Below are 22174 nucleotides of genomic sequence, written 5' to 3' on the forward strand. Positions count from 1 at the left end.
TCTGGGGGTAGCTGGTTCCACAGGGTCGGAGCAGCCACAGAGAAGGCTCTCCTCCGGGGGCCGGCCAGCCGACATTGTCCGGCTGACGGCGTCCGAAGGAGGCCCACCCTGTGGGATCTTATCGGCAGTTGGGAGGTGTGTGGCAGTAGGCGGTCTCGCAGATACGCTGGTCCTGAGCCATGTAAGGCTTTAAAGATAATAACCAACACCTTGAATTGCGTCCGGAGACCAATTGGCAGCCAGTGCAGCTCGCGGAGGACAGGTGTAATATGGGTGTATCTTGGTACACCCAAAATCGCTTGTGCGGCTGCATTCTGGACTAGCTGTAGTCTCTAAACGCTTTTCATGATTCAATATATGATTCATTCCCCTCCTCTTGGTACCCCAGTCCATAGACTAATCATAATTCACCCAACTGTCAGGTGGGAGACATCTTCAAAAACCATCATCAGGATGGAATGCTGGACAGTTGGCCTCGGCGGGAAACTCCCCTCCTTCTACATGCACAAAGAGATGGTGAGAATAACTCCCTAAAAATCAGTCCTCCAGGACAGAATGATTTCCTCCCCAAATACCATGCCCCCCCTCCCCGTTTCAATGGCAGCCGAACAGCAGCAGCAAAGCAGATGCTGACAGGTAGTTATATTGTGCCTTCAGGTCAATTTTTGACTTGATGGGCGCTTGGTCTGGTTCCCTCAGTTTTCCTGGCATGATTTTCCCCCAGTTTCCTAAGGCTGGGAGAGAGGGACTGGCCCAAACTCCCCCAGCTGGCTTTATTGTAAGGCAGGACTAGAATTGACTAGGACTAAGGACTAGAAGCCAAGGTGGCACAGTGGTTAGGGTGCAGTACTGCAGGCCACTTTAGCTGACTGTGATCTACAGTTCAGCGGTTCAAATCTCACCGGCTCAAGGTCGACTCAGCCTTCCATCCTTCCGAGGTGAGTGAAATGAGGACCCAGACTGTGGGGGCAAGTTGCTGGCTCAATTTGCTAAAAAATTTTGTAAACCACTTAGAGAGGGCTGAAAGCCCTATGAAGCGGTATATAAGTCAAACAAACAAACAAACAAACAAACAAATAAATAAATAAATAAATGGAATTCATAGTCTTCCAGTTTCTATGCTGGTGCCTTAATCCCAAAACCAAACTGTCTATCTTGCCTAATGCTGAAGCTTTGGGTTTGCAAGATCTGGTCTTCCTTAATACTGGTCACATCATAGAGGTAGTCCTTGACTTATGACCACAATTGAGCCCCAAATTTATGTTGCTGAGACAGATGCCCATTTTCTGACCTTTCTTGCCGAAGGAACCACTGCAGTTTTTTTAAAGTTAGCAATACGGTTGTTGGTTTGGTTTGGTTTATTGGATTTATATGCCGCCCTTCTCCCAAGGACTCAGGGTGGCGTACAACGTTAAAAAAAACCCACACATATTACAAAAGTTAAAAAAAATGAGATAGAATAAGAGCCGAGGTGGCGCAGTGGGTATAGTGCAGTACTGCAGGCCACTTCAGCTGACTGCTAGTTCTGCAGTTCGGCGGTTCAAATCTCACCGGCTGAAGGTTGACTCAGCCTTCCATCCTTCCGAGGTGGGTGAAATGAGGACCCAGACTGTGGGGGCGATATTCTGACTCTGTAAACCGCTTAGAGAGGGCTGAAAGCCCTATGAAGCGGTATATAAGTCTAACTGCTATTGCTATTGCTATATCCAAAAACAACAAACCCAATTAAGATTCACAATAACATTTTAAAAAAATCTATTAAAATTAACAATAATCAATAATTTATGTTAAGTGAATCTGGCTTCCCCCTTGACTTTGCTTGTCAGAAGGTCCCAATAGATGATCACATGACCATGGGTCACATGACGCAACGGTCATAAATACAAGCCAGTTTCCCAGCATCCAAATTTTGATCACATGACCATGGGACCATGCTGCAACGGTCATAAGTGTGAAAAACAGTCATAAGTTCCTTTTTTCAGTGCCACTGTAACTTTGAACAGTCACTAAATGGACTCTTGTAAATGGAGGACTACCCCAAGATAACCTTCATACTGCAGAAGAGAAAATGCGGAGGAAGCCAGGAGCTGCCCTCGACATCTATGGAGTTCTGTAGCTTATAAAATAATAATTGTGGTGAACAGGAAACTTGTGTGTGGGAGAACATCCAAGTGACTTTACAGCTTTTGCTTATGATCCAGGAAAAAACAGGGCCCTAAATCCATAGATTAACTTGCTGCAGGATTTCTGCCAAAAATGTCTTTCAAATGGTTCACTAGACAGAATGACATTTTCTTAAACTTCCCCGTGGAAGTTAATTTGTTTTTCTTCCCATATGGAACAATTATTCCTTTGTGTCTAGAAATCAGGAAGCCATTAGGACTTAAGCCAGCATTCATTTGTCTTTGCGTTCTTCATTGTGTTGCGTTCTTCATTGTGTTGCGTTGTAGGTTCCATATTTCCCAACCAATGCCCTACAAAATTATAATAATGGGTGTGGTAGGTGCCAAGGGAAGACAAATACCTGAAGAAGAAAGTTAGCTTTGGTCTTTCTTACAGAGATGTAAATCCACATGTTGAGTGTGGAGTTTGCAAATGTTCCATATAAGCATAAAAGTCTGTATTTTATATTCAAATGAATACCTTTGTTAGATCTTTTCTTCCTCATCTTCTGGTTTTGTTTGTTTTGGAACTACAGCTATGGAAGGACAGGAAGCTATTGGATGAAGATAGGGGGAAATCAAATCAGTAGGTCCCATCACTTGCCTTGATCTTTAAACAGCAGAAGGGGGCAAAAAATTAAGCTGTTTTCATTCAGTGGTTCACTGGTTCTTTGTCTTATCTTCCATATATGATGGATCACAAGGGACAAGCTATGGTTTCCAGGTTTGGCAAACCTGAAACAGGTTCATAACTCCCTGTAAAATTTAGAGGTTCAAAGAGAAGGGGAGGGATAGCCTCCGTTGCCCTCCCTTCCCCAACTTCAAGGCACAGAGCAAAGTAGCTACTCTATAAATTGTGTTTGCATGATTTCCCTCCTACCCATTCTCTTTCTTCTCTGTTTCTTCAGCTTATTTATTTATTTATTTATTAAATCGATTTATAGGCCGCCCAATCCCGGAGGACTCCGGGCGGCTTACATCGAAGAAAGAAGAATAAAATGACAATAAAAACATGTTAAAAACAACATACATACATTCGCTACAATCGGGGCTGGACCTCAACAATGAGGTCAACAGCCCCAGGCCTGCCGGAATAGCCAGGTTTTAATGGCTTTCCGGAAAGCCAAGAGTGTGGGCAAGGTCCGGATTTCTGGGGGTAGCTCATTCCAAAGGGTCGGAGCAGCCACAGAGAAGGCCCTCCTCCGGGGAGCCGCCAGCCCGCATTGTCTGGCTGACGGCATCTGAAGGAGGCCCACCCTGTGGGATCTCACCGGCCGTTGGGAGGAATGTGGCAGTAGGCGGTCTCGGAGGTATACAACTAGTCCTTGGCTTAGAAACACAACTGCGCTCAGAATTTACATTGCTAAGCGAGACATTTGTTAAGTCAGTTTTATCCCATTTTACGACATTCCTCGACGCAATCTTTCTCGTTGATACGACCTTTCTTGCTAAGTCATTCGCCACAGCTGTTAAATTAATAACACCGTTGTTAAGGGAATCTGGCTTCCCCATTCACTCTGCTTGTCAGAAGGTTGCAAAAGATGATGACATGATACTGCAACCGTCATAAATATGAGTCAGTTGCCAACTGTCTGAATGGTCATCCGGTGGCCCTGGGAATGCCGCAATGGTTGTGACCGCGAGAAACGGTCACGAATCTTTTTTTTCCAGTGCTGTTGTAACTTCAAACGGTCGCTAAGTGAACGGTGGCAAGTTGAGGATTCCCAGTATGCCGCTGCATTTCTAAATTTTTGAAACCCACCACTGCTTTGGAGTATTATGTTATTATCCACTTTTAATGTCAATACTTTTAAATTATATTTTAATGTTAGCATTTTTTAATATAGTGCAAAAACTAATGTGCATTGCTGGTTTTTGACCGTAATAAAGATTTTACTTACTTACTTACTGTTATTTCTTCATTTACTATCTCGTTCACCATTTGGTTGGAGTGCATTGCTTGAATAGTCTTTACAAAATTTTCTCCAAAGTTCATATTTTCTAATTATAATATCATAAACCGACAGTTCATATTATCAAAGGCTTTTTGTGCTCCAGAAAATGAATGCTAATTGTTTTCGGGATGAGCTTCATAGTATTCCAGTACATTCATAAGAATCCTCATGTTATTTTTCAATTGTCTTTTTGGTAAGAAACCGTTCTGCTCGGTTATTATTTGCTTTTTGATCATAGGCTGAGTTATCTGTAACTTTTATCACATTCCATACATTGATCTCGGGGCTTAATCTCATAGTCCAACTTTCCTCCACCTGATGCTTTTTAGATGTGTTTGGACCATTCATAATCAGAACTCTGAGTCATCTTTGCCAACTCTATATTCCTGCCTTGACATTCTCATTCCCATCCTCCATGTTATGCAAAAAACCTGACAAGGGTCTTTTGGGGAGGGGGGTAAGACTATATGCTTGCTTTTTTTGATTAAATATGTCTGAAAGAGCAAGATGGGGTTTTTCAGGTGAATTTGGATCAAGCTAAAAGCTACAACTAGCAGGTGGGCTTGGGTTTAGGCAATGCAGTTTACAAAATTCATCATGTGATGAAAACCTACGTATCTTTTAAACCGAAATATGATCCCTAACTCCCCTCAAGAAGTGGGACTTTATCTTATGGGGCTTTAACAGAGGGCCTTTTATCACATGCCTGGTGTCAATCAGTTCTTCACGCAAAGGACCTTGGAGTCCTTCGTATTATCTTCACTCACAGAGGATAAAGAGTCTCTTTGCTAGGTGTAGTCATCCTGTACTGATAATGGCTTTACTGGCTGAGAGATGTCACTCATTATCAAGACACTTCTGGAATACGGTAGTTTGATGCAGACCTCATGTTAGGATTAGGATTAGGATTTATTACATTTATATGCCGCCCTTTTCCCCGAAGGGGACTCGGGGCGGCTCACAATTCAAATCAGGGAAGGGGGTACAGACAGGGAATACATTTCTATCTTTCATTCATAATCTCTTTATTCGTTATCCATGTTTATGTACATTTCTTTATTTATTTAAACTTAGCTACTTATGACCAAATATTATTTACCTATATTATACTTTATATTTTTACTGTCATTTATTCTCTTACCTACAGTTATAGATATACATTCACATGGTTATTCTTTTTCTTTGCCATTCTTATATTATTATTATCCCATTTGGAAGGTTATAAGGTATAGTTTAAAATGCTTTGTTTACCATCCTTCGCACCTGCTAAGACACCACCGTGTTTTCTCTTTCTTTTCTTTTCTCCCTCCCTTCCTTCTCTACTTCCTTCCTTCCTAGTCTCCATCCCCTTCTTCTTTCCCTTATCTCTTCCCTACTCCTACCCTTTTTCTTCTCCTTCCTACCTTCTCTCCTTCTCTTTCTTTCTCTTCCTCCCTCCTCCGAATACTTCAGTTTAATTTCATGTTATTCCAGGTTTTTTAAATTTTGGCTTTTCCGTTTCATCTGAAAAAAAAAGTGATGCGTGGCTCCAGTAACATTCATAAAAAGCCACCATGACATCAAAAGGACCATATGTATCATGGCATCATCATGCAAATAAGAACAACTGATGCAAGTGCATTGAGTCTCATGATTTATGTGGTGATGGATGTATAGATTGTAGATTGTAGATTGTAGAAGTTTATTTGTATGCCGCCCTTTTCCCTGGGGGGACTCAGGGCGGCTCACAACCCAAAAGGGAGGGGGAGACAAACTTTTAACATATAAGACAATACATAATTAAAAACACAACATTCATACCATTCGGGCGGGTTACAGTCTTAGCCCCAGGCCTGACGGGATAGCCAGATTCTGAGGGCTGTGCAGAAGGTCTGGAGGGTGGTGAGGGTACGAATCTCCACGGGGAGATCGTTCCATAGGGTCGGAGCTACCACCGAGAAGGCCCTCCGCGTGGTTGCCAGTCAGCATTGACCGGCAGAAGGAACTCGGAGGAGGCCTAATCGATGAGATCTAATAGGTCGCGTGGAGGTAATTGGCAGTTGTCATTTCCTTACCCTCCCACATCCTTGTTGAATGCAATGTTTGATTTGCATACCAATGTGCCTTCTCCCTTTTTCCTTTGCAAAGTGGCCCATTTTGTTCCTTTGAAAGCCTAGTATGTTCCTGCTGTTCGTGACTTTGAACTTTCCTGTAATTTCTCAGTGTTCATGTCAAAAACCTTTTGAGTTCACCCGAGGTACAGTTCCAGTTGACCTTTCAACTTCACCTTAGCCAAGAGTTGAAAGTGATTTTATGGCACTCTTACTACTGGACCTAATGGGACGAGTAGGAGTGATTGTAAAGAGGTGGCCCCCAAAATAACTCTGCCATGAACAATTTTATAGGTCAATCAATAAGACTTGGTGATAGAATCAAGTTTTTAAGATATTGCAATAGGTCCAAAATGTTGGGGCCAAACTAATCTTTGTGAGAATGACATGTCTTCCAAATAGCAGGCCCCATAGCAAAAAGAAAGCTCTCATTCCGGGCCCTGCCAGATGGCCTTCCCTAATAGATGGGATCCAGAAAACGCTTTTACTACTGGACCTGATGGGATGGGTAGGAATCAGTGGTGGGATTCAGCCAGTTCGCACCTATTCGGGAGAACCGGTTGGTAACTTTCTAAGCAGTTCAGAGAACCGGTTGTTGGAAGAAATCTCCTTTTGTTTCTTTCCACTTTACAGGGCTAATCCAGGAAGGAAGGAAGGAAGGAAACATTCTGGTGTTGTTTCTAGCCTAATCTTTATTGCCCTGCGTACAGAAACTGCCTCTCTGGTTAACCCTTATTACATTGTCACAGCTAAGGTGAAGCGTCCATCAACGTGAGTGATGTTGAGTTGGCCATGCCCATCCAATAACATGACCACCAAGCCACGGTTACCCAGCTGGTCATTACGGCAGAGAACCGATTGTTATAATTATTTGAATCTCACCACTGGTAGGAATGATTGTGAAGAGGAACTCCCTAAAATAACCCAGTCTTATTCCATGAAGGGCGTTATAGGTCATCTTGAATTGTGCTGGAAGTTTACTGGCAAACAATGTAGCTTGTGAAAAAGAGAGATAAAATGCACTAACCAAGAAAAACACATAACTGTCTTTGCAATTACATTTTGTACCAGCTGTAACTGTTCCAACCAGGCAAACCTTTTTTCCTTTTACTAAAAGATTTTATAGAACCTCTCATTTGAGAATCTATTGGAAACTACGTCATGACTAAGTTAGTGGTAATTTCTTAAACAAGATCCAAGCCTTTTGTCTAAATTAGAATGGGATTCAAGACAATTTTGGGGCCATATAGAGTTTTACAGGCTTTACTGCAAAAATACGAATTATTCAATTTGAAAGGCTACAGTTAATAGTTAATAACCAGAGATTTTTCTGCTTGCTATTCTCTTGATGTCAGGAGGATCAGCAAATAAACAAGTTTATTGTTTGGATGTTGTACAGAACACAAAAAAATAGGGAACAGCTCCTGGCTATCTAGTCATTTTTTTTAATTGAAACTTTTTGAAAAAAAGAGTTTTACAAATGTTTACCTCCCTCCCCCACCTGAGCCCACCTGAACCCACCCACCCCCAACCTTCCCCACCCCCTGACTTCCCAGAACCAATACAGGGTATAAATCTTTAACAAAGATATTCTAAAATAAACTTTAAAAAAAGTTAGTATCATCTTTCATTTGAGCTTTAACTCCTCTTTTGTTAGGCTAACTCTAAACAGATTATGTCATTCCTTGTTTCTTCAGTCATAAACTATCTGGAATTTCTTAGTCCCGTATTTATTTTGAGTATAGTCAATCCATCTTCTCCACTCCAGTTTATATCTCTCATCTGAATGATCCTTGAGGTATGCTGATATTTTAGCCATCTCTGCTAGGTTTGTTACTTTTAATGTCCATTCTTGAATAGTAGGCAGTTCTTCCTTTTTCCAGCTATCTAGTCATTTTAGCAGTTAGACTTATATACCGCTTCATAGGGCTTTCAGCCCTCTCTAAGCAGTTTACAGAGTCAGCATATTGCCCCCACAGTCTGGGTCCTCATTTCACCCACTTTGGAAGGATGGAAGGCTGAGTCAACCTTGAGCCGGTGAGATTAGAACCGCTGAACTGCAGATAACAGTCAGCTGAAGTGGCCTGCAGTACTGCACCCTAACCACTGCGCCACCTCGGCTCTTTTTTATATACACTCAGTTATATGTTTTCACATATTGGAAAAATATGATTTATTATTTTTTGTGTCTTTTTTCCTTCTAGACTGGAGACCTGCTGTAATGCTGGGAGCTATAGATTGTGCTGATTTTTCCAACAGGGACATCTGCTATAAGTTTGGAATAAAGAGCTACCCTACTGTGAAGGTAAACATTCTGGTGGGGGGAGGGTTACAATTCCTATTCTCTCCAACCAGCATGATTTGGGGGGTAATTACAAGCCAGCATCCCAGGAGTAAAGGGTGCTGTATTCATCACTAAAGGCTTTATTCCCGAGGAATCAAGATTTCAATGAATCGGAGCAATTTTGTCAGTGGAATACTGTACAATTGCTTACAATAGCCAAGTGGGAAATTTCTTCCTTGACTCTTCCCTGAATGACAATTGGAAACCCTGAACAGGGGCCAATGAATGACAGCTACTGACTCAATAAGGGGAAAAGGAGCTTACTTCTCTTGCTTTAGTGAAGACCAGTGGTGGGATTCAAATAATTTAACAACCGGTTCTCTGCCCTAATGACCAGCAGAGTAGGTGGGGCTTGGTGGTCATGTGACTGGGTGGGCATGGCCAACTCAACATCACTCACGTTGATGGGTGCTTCAGAGTCCCAAGGGAGTGGGCGGCATATAAATGTCAATAAAACTCAGTAAAACTCAAACTCAAACTTTAGCTGTTACAATGTAATAAGGGTTAACCAGAGAGGCAGTTTCTATAAGCAGGGCAATAAAGATTAGGCTAGAAACAACACTAAAATGTTTCCGTCCTGCCTTCCTTATAGGATTAGCCCTGTAAAGTGGAAAAAAAACAAAAGGAGATTTCTTCCACCAATCGGTTCTCTGAACTGCTTAGAAAGTTACCAACCGGTTCTCCCGAATAGGTGCGAACCGGTTGAATCCCACCACTGGTGAAGACCATGCTTTGTTGGATTTACCTTTCTCTATGGGTACTCCTGATATCATTTCTGATACTTCATTTCCCATGGCACCTTAAGGCTAATCATATTCAGTATCCAGCTTGCCTCCCATTGCAGGGACACACCAGGTATTGAACTGAACTGCCCACCAGAGGTCTGGGAAAGGGTTTAAGCTCCCTAGAAAGCATTTGGATCTATTGGGTGCTTGGGAAAGTCCATTAGACTGGGTCCCTTTGCCTCAAGGAGGTTTTGGGTGGTTATCCACCACATCTGCACTGTGAGCTGCGCTGGCTGCCTATTGGTCTCCGGATACGCTTCAAGGTGCTAGTCGTCACTTATAAAGCCCTACATGGTATTGGACCTGGGTACTTGAGAGACCGCCTCCTGCCAATTACCTCCCAAAGACCCGTCAGATCCCACAGATTAGGCCTCCTCCGAATTCCATCTGCCGGCCAATGCCGGCTGTCGACTACTCGGAGGAGGGCCTTCTCTGTGGCTGCTCCGGTCCTTTGGAACGAGCTCCCCATGGAGATTCGGACCCTCGCCACCCTTCAGGCCTTCCGGACAGCCATTAAGACCTGGCTGTCCCAGCAAGCCTGGGGTTGAGTTCCCCCCCTACTCGAACTTGCTGTGCTTGCTGTGTTTTTTAAATTGTCTGTATTACTGTCCCGTTTTTGTCTTACTTTTCTGTACTTGTTCCCCTTCCCTTGGCTTTTGTTCAGCCGCCCTGAGTCCCTTTGGGGAATAGGGCGGCTTACAAATCGAATAAATACCAAATACCAAATCTGGATCTATTCATAGCAGATCTCTTAATCACCCTGAGATAAAAATGAGCTGTGATATATGCCCACCTGTACGTATTTTCTGACCCTGAAATTACCTATTTATTTATTTATTAGACTTATATACCGCTTCATAGGGCTTTCAGCCCTCTCTAAGCGGTTTACAGATATTTTTTTTAGCAAATTGAGTCAGCATATCACCCCCACAATCTGGGTCCTCATTTCACCCACCTCGGAAGGATGGAAGGCTGAGTCGACCTTGAGCCGGTGAGATTTGAACCGCTGAACTGCAGATCACAGTCAGCTGAAGTGGCCTGCAGTACTGCACCCTAACCACTGCGCCACCTAGAGAAACAATTTGTTGCCCCAAAGGCCAGGAACTTCTAGGCTTTTTAGAGCTACCCCGTCCCAGCACATCAGGCTAGAAAGGCCAACATCAGAAGATTGGGGGTTCACTACCAGCCCTGAGACTACTCCAGGCATCCAGAGGAAGAATCCTGCTAGGCAATACATTAGTAAAACCTCCAGCTTGTCTCCACAGCTGCACTGAGCCTGCAGACACTCCTATCCCAGCATCTCAGGGACAAAGTCCTTGATCTTAAGGATGAGTGGTTGGGTTGGAAATTGGGTTCCACCACAAAACCGCGGTAGACTAAAGCGCGCTCGACGAAAGCGCGTACGTGACGTCATCACAGCGTGACAAAAACAGCACGCTGTGAGCGGTAAACTTAAAATTAACACATAAATCTAAACCTAACCCCCCCAAACCTAACCCTAAACCTAACCCTAAGCCTAACCCTTAACCTAACCCTAAACCTAACCCTTAACCTAACGCTAAACCTAACGCTAACCCTTAACCTAACCCTAAACCTAACCCTAACACTTAAACCTAACCCTAACCCTTAACCTAACCCTAACCCTAACCCTAACCCTTACCTTTATGTAAATCGGCTTGTTTAATTTAATTTTAATTTAATTTATTTTTAATTTTATTTGTCGCGCTGCTGATGACGTCAGGTACGCGCTTTAATCGGGCGCGCTTTAGTGGACCGCGGTTTTGACGGGTCACGGGAAATTGAGATAGCCATCAATTTGGAGTGTAGATGTTTACTGCACACTATGGATTGTATGGATTAGACACAACTTGTATTAAGTTACTTTCATATTGTTGGCTGGTTAGTTGGCTGGAGCCAGTGCGTACTTCTGAGAATCAGTGTAATCGTTGAAAGGAATGATATATAGTGATGGTAGATATCCATAGATTCAAATTTATTTCTTGGCCCCAAAAGAAGCTCCATCATTGGGTGCCCTTCAATATATCTGCCTCTCCTGAGTCCAAGCTTTGTTTTGTTGAAGGTATATGAGACGGTTCCACCACAAAACCGCAGTAGACAAAAGTGCGCTCGACGAAAGCGCGTACGTGACGTCATCACAGAGCGACAAAAACATCGCGCTGTGAGCGGTAAATTTAAAATTAAAGCGAAAACCTTACCCTAACCCCCCCAAACCTAACCCTAAACCTAACCCTTAACCTAACCCTAAACCGAACCCTTAACCTAACGCTAAACCTCACGCTAACCCTTAACCTAACGCTAAATCTAACCCTAACGCTTAACGTAACCCTAAACCTAACCCTAACCCTTAACCTAACCCTAACCCTAAACCTAACCCTTACCTTTATGTGAATCGGCTTGCTTTAATTTTATTTTAATTTCAATTTAATTTATTTTTAATTTTTTTCGTCGCGCTGCTGATGACGTCAGGTACGCGCTTTCGTCGAGCGCGCTTTTGTCGAGCGTGGTTTTGACGGGTCACGTATGAGACAGTATAGCACCTAGTCCTTGTTGCTAGGACCTTCTTTAAAGAAACAGAACAGAATCCTACTAGCTTAATGTTCATGGGAAAAAGCAAATAAACTCTGGTTGCAGATAAGGGGCTGATTTTAATAGACAAAGATGGTAATTCTCTTAGGATTTATGATGCTGGATCTGAATTAATCCTCACTGTGCAGTTATTTAAGAAGAAAAGCAATCTTATCAATCTCCCAGAACTTGCTTTTTCTAACCTTAAGTTTACTATTTACATATATATATAAGCCTTGTTCCTTTTCTCTATTTCCTGGATCTACATTCAGTTTTTGTTATAAGCTGATGTGGCCTTTTCTGCTTCCTTTTCCTTGTATTTTGTTAAATCTCTAAAGCCTGGTCATTACACAAGCTCTTGATTTGTGTACATTTGATCAGGTGGAAAGTATACAGCTGGCAGGACACGGTAGAAGTCTTGCCAAAGAATCAACATAGGAAAGGGAAGGCATATTTGCTTGGTAATTGAGTTCTGTTGCTTTGCCCTATCGCCTATCCAATGCCACTGGCAGCATATGGATGAATTTTTCCCACGCCATAATTAGAAACTAAATTTGCAGTTTTATTTCAGATGATTGATAAATATATTTTGGAGGAGATGTAAAATGGGGCAAAAATGATAAATACACCTCAGCACACAAAAACACATCCTCCTGGCGCCAAAATTAAATGAGAGATACCACAAACAAGAAGGTGCAAAGATTTCTTCGTATGGATTTGTTTAAAAAGAGGTTTGGAGAATTGGATCCACAAATGGCAGCAGATATAAGACTGTTCTGTTATTGGAGAGATACAGGTTGATAGATGGAAGAATATAATTCAAAATTAACTAAACTTAGTTAAATCCATTGGTAATAGGTACAGTTAAATAAAAATGGATAATGATAGTAATGTATACAATGTTGAGCTGTTATGATAAGTAATAACTGGATGTGAGAAGGGAAGGTTAGCAATATTTTTGGACTATATATAAAGATTATTAATAACAATAATAACTATCATAAAAAACAAAACTATATAGAGTTAAATTTTGACTAATAGGGGGAAAATGCTATGATATAGGATATAGTTAAATAAAGAAAGGATAATGATAATAAATTGTATACATGGAGGATTAGAAAACTTTAGTATTAAATATTATGGATGTTTAGCTAAAATAGGATATGCGGATTTAATGTTAATGGAGGATTTTATAAATAAGTAAATGAAATGCCAGTATGTGGTTATGGATTTAATTTTGGTATATTTAAGGATGAAGGATGTTTAAATAACTGCAGTCAAATAAAAGTGGACATATGATGATGTTAATATAGTAAATATTTGAGTTAAGATATTTTAACTAATATCAATTATATTTGATGACGGTGGAAGAGGTGCACAAAAGCTTTTTGTAACCAGCTGATATACTTTTTACAAAATATGTTTGTTTTGGAAATAAATAAATAAATATATATATATATATATATATACTTAAAGTCACAACCCCTGGTATGCCCAAGTGTGGGAGGAAGGTCACACTTCCACTCTCTGTCATTAGGCTCGTCACAAGAGTCCATCCAGACAGAAACCCAATATTTTTACTGTTGCCTTTGTTATATTTGTGTTTTTTATTTGTGCTGATAAATAAATAAAGGAAGACTAGTATAGATTGAAATAGATCTATACTAGTCTTCCTTTATTTATTTATCAGCACAAATAAAAAACACACACACATATATATATATATATATATATATATATATATATATATATATATATATATATATATATATATATATATATATATATATATATATATTTATTTAAAAAAACCACATCCTCCTGCTCAGATATGATATCTGAACTGAAGGAATATAATTGCCCGAGACAGTATTGTTTAAGATTTTGTAAAACAATTTTTTTGGAAACCAGTTGGAGAACTCTCTCTCTCTGTCTCTCTCTCTCTCTGTCTCTCTGTCTCTCTCTCTCTGTTTGTGTGTGTGTGACAATTTTAAATAAAGTAATGTATGAGTATATCAATTTTTAAAAAATGAGGTAAGTAGGAAGGCAAAACGAATAACCTAACAGGGCCTGGGTAAAAAGAGAAGTTTTATAAATCCCTACAAGGTATTCGTGTAGACGTGCTATGAATTTGGGAAGAGGTGGAGAACATTCCAGAATGTATCCCCATCACAAGAATTAAGGTTTGGGAAGGCATAAAAATAGCTGAAGAAATGGAATATTTAGTGACAACCGTTTGTCTGATTTGTGGCCAAATATGACAACAACATTAGGAATTATCCTTTATCTGGAGTCTATAGAAATTTTTCAGTTAAAATTGTAGCTATGAGACTATGTTCCTACAGAGGTGGGCATAGGAGAGGTGAAAAACAAGGAAAGGAACACCCCCCCCCCCAAATCTTAGAATTGTTTAAAAGCAAAATCTAACAATGTGGTTTGTTTCTTTCCAGTTTTTCAAGATGCTCTCCCAGAAACCTGAGGATGGCATACAATTCAACAGTATGTACCATATGCAGAATTCTTGCCAGTAAAGTGGCAGCTAAATAAATTGTCCCTTTCTATCCCCAAGGAAAGTCATGCTTATGTCAGAGAGAGATGATCCACCATGCAATATGACCATTATTGTAATGCAGTTTCTTTGAGGTGTCCCATACCTTCTCTCTACCTCTATTACATATTTCATTTGGACACGGCGTGAAAGATATTTGCGTCCTTCTCAAATCAGCAAATTGGAACTTCCATTTTGGGGGGGTGGCAAAATTCTGTAGCCAGATAAATAATATGAGTTTATGGGTAAATCAGAACCTGATTAATGTCTTTAGAAAAGAACATATCGCTCGACTTTCTCTTGTGTATTAATCTAAAGGCTTACCAGAATGACGCATGCTTTCTTTTTGCTTTGTGTTGTGGTTGGGATTTACGTTTCCAAATAAACTGTGTGAGGGCTGGCTTATCTTCTGATTACCTGGATGAAGACCTACTTAAAACCTAAATATTTATCTAATAGCGGCTTCCTGTTTCTAGGGACAAACAAGAGTGTTTGTCTTGAAAGAAACTTAAGAATCTGAAACAAAGCATTCTCAGCATGTTCATTAGGCTGCAACATGGACATCCCATAGTGTAGGGGGGGAAACATAGGTTCAAAAGAAAGTCCCAAAAGAAGAATCAAAAGCTAAAAGCAAAGCGGGAAGGGCTAATGCATTGCTGCATGAAGATTTCCACAGCCCAAAGGCCAGCATCTAAGATCATCTTATGAACTCGCAACAGATGCTGTTGATTGCTTCTTGAACTGCAGGAGGACCAAACAATTATTCTTTCTTTATTGGCGATACTTGTTCGACAACATTTGTGAAATTCTTGGTCAAGAGAATCCCTGTAGAGGAAAGCCCCCCCTTCGGGAAGTACTGTACTCTGTGTCAGGACCTCTCCATTAGATAATTAGGAAAGAAGACCACGAGACTCCATGTGTAGAAATCAAGTGTACTTTTACTAATTATAAATGATTAAAGGCATAGCGTAGCGAAGTCTGAATATTTAGGCGCGAAAGCGATTGATATATAGAATAGCCCATTCCCCACCCCTTGGCATCACAGTTACAGTCCAATCATAATTCTCTCAAGTGTCAGGTGTGAGATAACTAACTTCAAAAGGCATCACGAAGATGGAATGTCGGTGCCGTTAGTCCTGGCGGGAATCTCCCACGCATGCGTAGTCCGACAGGCAGCTGAACTCCAGAACCGTCCTCCAGCACAATGAGTAACCCCTCCCAAATACCATGCCCTTCCCGTTTCATGGCAGCCGAAGCAACAGCAAAGCAGAGGCTGACACTCTGGGATGAACTATGTTAGAACTAAGTTGGGAATGGCTCATTGGCAGAAGGGTTACATTTGAGTGGCTAGATGCAGTTTTCCACTTTTGTCCCTCAATTCTCAACTGAAAATTGAACTTTATGAGGGTACAGCAGGCATATAGAGTGTCAGCGTTCCAAGTATCATGCAGAATTAAATCAGAGTCCAAGACAAAACGATCCTTTTTGTTCCAATTTAATAACACAAATGTGCCTAAGATGTCTGTCTTATTAAATTGTAACAAAAAGGATCATTTTGCCTTGGACTCTGATTTAATTCTGCATGATACTTGGAACGCCGACATAGAGATTTGCTGGGACAAATGAGCTACAGGTGACTGGAACTCGCCTTCCTCTAAGTATTTGGGGAGGAAAAAATGGCTCGTTTCCTGTTATTCCATGTTCCATGTTTAGAAGTTTGATCTTGTAAAATGTATAAAAGTTATTTGCATGATGTGATCATTTCCTGCATACTCTCTCTACATGGATAGACTAATCAGAAAAAATCGAATCCTTGTCCTTAAGCCATTGGAAAGCCTGCGTTGGCAATAGTTCCCAGTAATCAGGTGGTAGAAGCTGCTGGGACTTTGCTCATGCATGATACGTTCTGGAGTAACCTGAGTTATCTTGAGTTTTCTTGACCTAATCATACTGGTTGAGTGGAATTTCACAATGATATGCTTTTTTTCCTGTACAGATAATGAAAAAACCATTGAGTCTCTAAGAAGGACCATAATCGCTTTAATGGAGACTCATGAAGATACCTGGCCTTCTCCCAGACCACCTTTGCATCCGACAAGGTAATTTGAAAGGAGATTGCAAGGCAAACTATCCCTTTTAAGCATTAGTATGCATCAGGGGTGGATTTCTCGCCCCGTTCCAACCGATTCGGTTGGAAGGGGCCGGCGCCGTCCTCGTGCACGCGCGCGTACTAGTGTCTGCGCGACGCTCCAGCTGCTCCTGGACGATTGCGCAGGCGCTGTATGCGTCCTGCGCATGCGTGGAACCGCAGAACTCGTCAAAACCGGGTAAGGACCGCGGGCGGGCACGCCCTTCGCCGTTCCCGGAAGTTACTTACGTCCGGGTTCGGCGACCAACCGGTTCGCAGGGACCGCCGCGAACCGGTTGAAACCCACCCCTGGTATGCATCCTGCTTATTTTCCCTTCATCTCAACAGAATAAGTAACAGGGCTTTGGACTCTGAAAACTGAGCATTTAACATAGGATAGTGCAGTCCTACACATTTAGCAGACTGAAGGCGTCAGATCCCTGCACCAAAGGAGATTGTAATCTAAAACCATTTATGAGAAGGATAACAAAGAAAGGGGGGAAAAAGTAGAGAATGGGGCTGTATCGAATCAATGTGAACAGATATAACTTGTTTGTGATTTGTAAGGCTGAGTGTGTGTATTACCTCTTAAAATATATATACACCTTCCATGTTGAAAAATCAGCATAATTAATTTGCTTGGGCCAGCAAATCATTTTAAATGCAGCTATAATGTCACTTGACAGTGGGATGGATGACCTATACTGTAAGGTTAATAAATAAATAAATAGAACATAAAAATAAGAACAATGTATATCTTTAATTAAATCAGCTTGTCCTATGTTGCATGGATTGAAAGTACATTATCAGTTATTTATGTGATTATTGATCTTGATAAAATATTTAATTTCTAACAGCTATAGAAAAATATTTTAAAAATAGTTATTAGTTTCTATTTTCTGGAAGGCTTCTAATATTTTTATGTTGACTTAGTTTTTGAATAGAAGATACGAAGAATAGTAGAAGATGATCTTAGATTACAGTTATCAAGTCAGAAGGCTACAGGAACTGATGGAATATTTATAGAAATATTGCAAATCAGTAAAGATGTTAACCAAGTTATGGGAGCAAACATGGACATAATAGTTTCCAGATTGAAGAGATCAGTCTACATATCGAGACCAAAGAAAGGAGATTTAAGAGTGTGTGTGAACTATGACACAATAGCCTTAATTTCACATGCTAACAAAATAAATTATCCCACACAGATCGAGTCATAAATAGAAAGAAAGGGTGTGTGTCAGTTGTTTAAGGTGACTTTAGAAAAGGCCAAGAAATCCAAGACATTCTCCAAGTAGGTGGAGACATCATCCAAGCATGGGTATGATTCCGTCAGGATCCAATATGACTGAGTCTACAAGTATTAAAGACACGCCCACGAAGCTCCTCCCCAGAAATAGACTCAGTCGATCCTTTGATTAGCTGTGTCTCCGTATCTCTCCTTGCTAATTACTTCCTTTTTCTCTAATAATTCTTTAAAATCTTTCTAAAATTCTCCAATTGGCTTTCTCCCTCAAATTGTATTCAATCGGGCTACTTCTTCGCTCATTTAGGGCGTTGCAGCCTTTAGGAGGCTTTTGCCTCTCTCTGGCTTGGCTGCTTTAGCAGCGAAGAGCCTTGGCGGCCAGCCTACGAGGTTTTCCCTCAGGCTCCTTCATTGCCGCTCGCCGCTGCCGCGCTGCCCGAAAAGCACGTCTCTCAGCCTTCAAAGAGTCGATTGCTGCAGCTGCGCCGCCCAACAGGACGATAGCTGCAGTCACACCAATGAAGAAGCCGCTTTTAATTGCAGCAGTCACAAGGATCACTTTGCACGCCGCCGCTTCCTCTTCCCGCCCAGCAGCATCCTTCGTTTGGCTCCAAATTCCGCTCCTGACGCCGGAGCACTTGGCGGGCAGCCAATTGTCGGGCGATAAGCTGCCTTGTCGGCTCACCACCTCAGCCCTTCCTCAGGGACCTGTCTATCCAGATGGTAGTTGGTTTTAGGCATGAAATCTGTGGTGGCCATTTTGTTTGGGCAGGAAGCCTACAATGATGCTTTGGAACGCATCGGTAACCATGACCAATGGTGACCAATGAGACCACGGTTTCCCAGGGGGAGGATTCACCCATTCCAGTTGCCCCTTCTGTTCCGGTCCGCTCTCAACCTAGGAGCAAAAAGAGAGCTTATCCCAAGCCTTCTGTTACCAAGCCTGCTAAGCCCCCCTAGGCCTGCCCCTCCTCAGGAGGCCCAAAATGTGAATACTCCGAGTGCAGCTCTTGACAAGGCCTCTGACCCTGGTCCACGAAAGGCCACTTCCAAAACCAATCATTGTTCTACTCCTATCCCTGCTCCTAAGGTGTCTCCTCCAACAAATTTCAATCCTATGGAGGATCTCTCCACTGATACCGAGGTGGCGCAGTGGTTAGGGTGCAGTACTGCAGGCCACTTCAGCTGACTGTTATCTGCAGTTCAGCGGTTCTAATCTCACCGGCTCAAGGTTGACTCAGCCTTCCATCCTTCCGAGGTGGGTGAAATGAGGACCCAGACTGTGGGGGCGATATGCTGACTCTGTAAACCGCTTAGAGAGGGCTGAAAGCCCTATGAAGCGGTATATAAGTCTAACTGCTATTGCTATTGCTATTCCCCCCGGCTTCTCCCTTAAATCCAGATTTCAAGGGGATTCTGACTCTGAAGGGGATGGTAGCATCACACAAGCTGGAACGTAAGTGGCACTACCTCGATGTACGTCATGCTTTACTTATTTATATTAAACGAACTGCTACTTTCAGGCGATCTGAGGCTCTTTTCATCAAGTTCCAGCCTGGAGGTAAGAGAGGCTCCAAGGCTTCCTCTTCGGACATTGGTCGTTAGGTATGGGCAGCTATTTCTAGGGCGTATTCCGCACTCTCTCTGCCTGTTCCACCTCATATCACGGCACACTCCACACACAGCGCGGCCACCTCTGCGGCCTGGTCGTCTCAAGCTTCGTTGGAAGAGATTTGCCGAGCGGCTACATGGACCTCAATTTCTCCGTTCATCCAACACTACAAGCTTGATAGATGCGCCTCAGCTGATGCTTCATTCGGACGGCACGTGCTGCAGCGTGTGGTTGTAACTTAAGTTTCTTATCTTATTCCATTTCCACCATAGGAGGGACTCCATACTCCGTCCCGATGGGACTATTGGGCTTTGGTATGTCCCATGCCTGGATGATGTCTCCACCTACTTAGAGAATGGGCATTGGTTCCTACCTGGTGCGCCCTTTCTCAGGACGGTGGAGACATCATCCAGCCACACCCTGTTCCTTTGACTTACTCCTTTCTTCTCTACTGTTTTCCTTGGGGAGAGATATTATCTATTGTTTCAGATTTTTTACACAGGGGTCTACAAATCACTCCTTCATCTATTTTTGGGGAAGAGCTTCGTGGGCGTGTCTTTAATACTTGTAGACCCAGTTGTATTGGATCCTGATGGGGTCATACCTATGCCTGGATGATGTCTCCACAGTCCTGAGAAAGGGCGTATCAGGTAGGAACCAATGCTCATTTTTGCTGACGCTCCCTGGGTAATTTCATTTCATTCATTTCATTTATTGAATTTCTAGGCTGCCCAATCCCGAAGGACTCCGGGCGGCTTACAGAAATGAAAAATTATTTAAAAAGAATTAAAACAATGAGACACAACAAAGTTAAGAAAAAGCACAACATACACCTAATCAGAGAGGGGCCGGATCTCAATCAAGAGGTCAACGGCCCCGGGCCTGTCGGAAAAGCCAGGTTTTAATAGCTTTGCGGAAGGCCATGAGAGTGGGTAGGGCCTGGATCTCTGGGGACAGCTCATTCCATAGGGCCGGAGCGGCAACAGAGAAGGCCCTACTCCTAGGTGTCGCCAGCCGGCATTGTCCCACTGAAGGCACCCGGAGAAGGCCCATCCTGTGCGATCTTATTGGTCTAAGGGAGGTATGTGGCAGAAGACGGATTTACATCTCAGAAAATCTCCTGGACCGTCAAGGATTTCAGCAAGTTGTCGTTTTTGAAAGGCAGAAAAAGAACGCCGAAGAATTCCCCAAAGAGTTCAATATGTTTTTCACTGATTACCAAAATGCCTTTTTTGATTGTGTCAACCCAGATTCTTCTCTGCCTTGTGAAGGATTGCTGTAGGAAGGCTATTGTAACGTTGCTTGTCTTACAAAGGAGAATTATGTCTTACTTCTGCAACCCAAACTATAATTGCCTTTGATAAAATCTTTATCAAAGTTTGGTCTGCCTGAATCCAAATGACTCTGGGTGGCTCGCAATACCTGAAACAATATAAAAAGAATATCATAGAAATAACAGACAATAAAACCAGGCTCCAAAAAAATATATATATAAAAGGAAGAGCAAATGGCAAATCCCAAACCATCTTAACAATGACTAATATCCAGGAAAAGAGTCAGTAGATTTAGATTTTTAGATTTTAACTTTATTTGTATGCCGCCCTTTTCCCTGAGGGGACTCAGGGCGGCTCACAATTCAGGGGGGAGGGAAGTACAAAACAAGTTATACACATGAGACAATACATCGTTAAAAAGCACAACAGTCATACTATTCGGGTGGGGTTGAAGTCTTTAGCTCCAGGCCTGTCGGGACAGCCAGATTTTAAGGGCTACGCGGAAGGCCTGGAGGGTGGTGAGGGTACGAATCTCCACGGGGAGTTCGTTCCAGAGGGTCGGAGCAGCCACCGAGAAGGCTCTCCTCCGGGTAGTTGCCAGTCGACATTGACCGGCTGATGGAATTCGGAGGAGGCCTAATCTATGGGATCTTATTGGCCTAGTGGAAGTAATTGGCAGTAGCCTCCCTAGCCCTCGGCTTGGGAGAACAATCATAGTCTCATAAAATTAAACAAGTGTGCCCTTAATTACAAAAGCTTTGTCAACAATGGGCAGTCAATTGCCCTTTTGTAACTGGTTACTCAATTAGTTATATAGAACCCACACTTGGGGTGACATTCTGTGGCCTACCTGAGTGACATGTTTGTGTGTGCAGAATTGCATAACTTAGCTTTCCTCAGACTGGTACAGTGGTGGGATTCAAATAATTTAACAACCGGTTCTCTGCCCTAATGGCCAGCTGGGTAGGCGGGGCTCAGTGGTCATGTGACTGGGTGGGCATGGCCAACTCAACGTCACTCCCGTCGATGGGCGCTTCGCCTTAGCTCTTACAATGTAATCAGGGTTAACCGGAGAGGCAGTTTCTGTAAGCAGGTCAACAAAGACGAGGCTAGGAACAACACCAGAATGTTTCCTTCTTGCCTTCCTTACAGGATTAGCCCTGTAAAGTGGGAAAAAACAAAATGAGATTTATTTCAACAACCGGTTCTCCGAACTGCCTGGAAAGTTACCAACCGGTTCTCCCGAATGGGTGCAAACTGGCTGAATCCCACCACTGGACTGGTACCTCCCCCCTCAATATGTTGGATTAAAATTTCCATCTTCCCCAGCCAATATGTTCTTAAGTCAATTTAGTATTTCATCATCACGGATGGTTTCTGCATTGTATTGAGCCCCAGGAATGAAGAAAGGAGTGGGTTTTCTATTCAAAGATTCCGCAATTTC

General features: G+C 42.4%; 1 protein-coding gene across 1 annotated transcript in view; it reads left to right on the plus strand.

Moving 5' to 3' along the window:
* Positions 1 to 22174, plus strand: part of QSOX1 (quiescin sulfhydryl oxidase 1) — a 78464-nt gene that overhangs the window by 12855 nt on the left and 43435 nt on the right. Inside the window, exons 2-4 of the mRNA XM_087726864.1 lie at positions 8412 to 8512; positions 14373 to 14421; positions 16467 to 16569. Of these exons, the coding sequence (XP_087582990.1) occupies positions 8412 to 8512; positions 14373 to 14421; positions 16467 to 16569 (253 nt within the window). The remainder of the gene's footprint in view (positions 1 to 8411; positions 8513 to 14372; positions 14422 to 16466; positions 16570 to 22174) is intronic.

The sequence above is a fragment of the Thamnophis sirtalis genome, unplaced genomic scaffold (genome assembly GCF_051295495.1).
Source record: "Thamnophis sirtalis isolate CommonGarterSnake01/CBP01778 unplaced genomic scaffold, rThaSir2_p1.2 scaffold_12, whole genome shotgun sequence".
Taxonomy (NCBI): domain Eukaryota; kingdom Metazoa; phylum Chordata; class Lepidosauria; order Squamata; family Natricidae; genus Thamnophis; species Thamnophis sirtalis.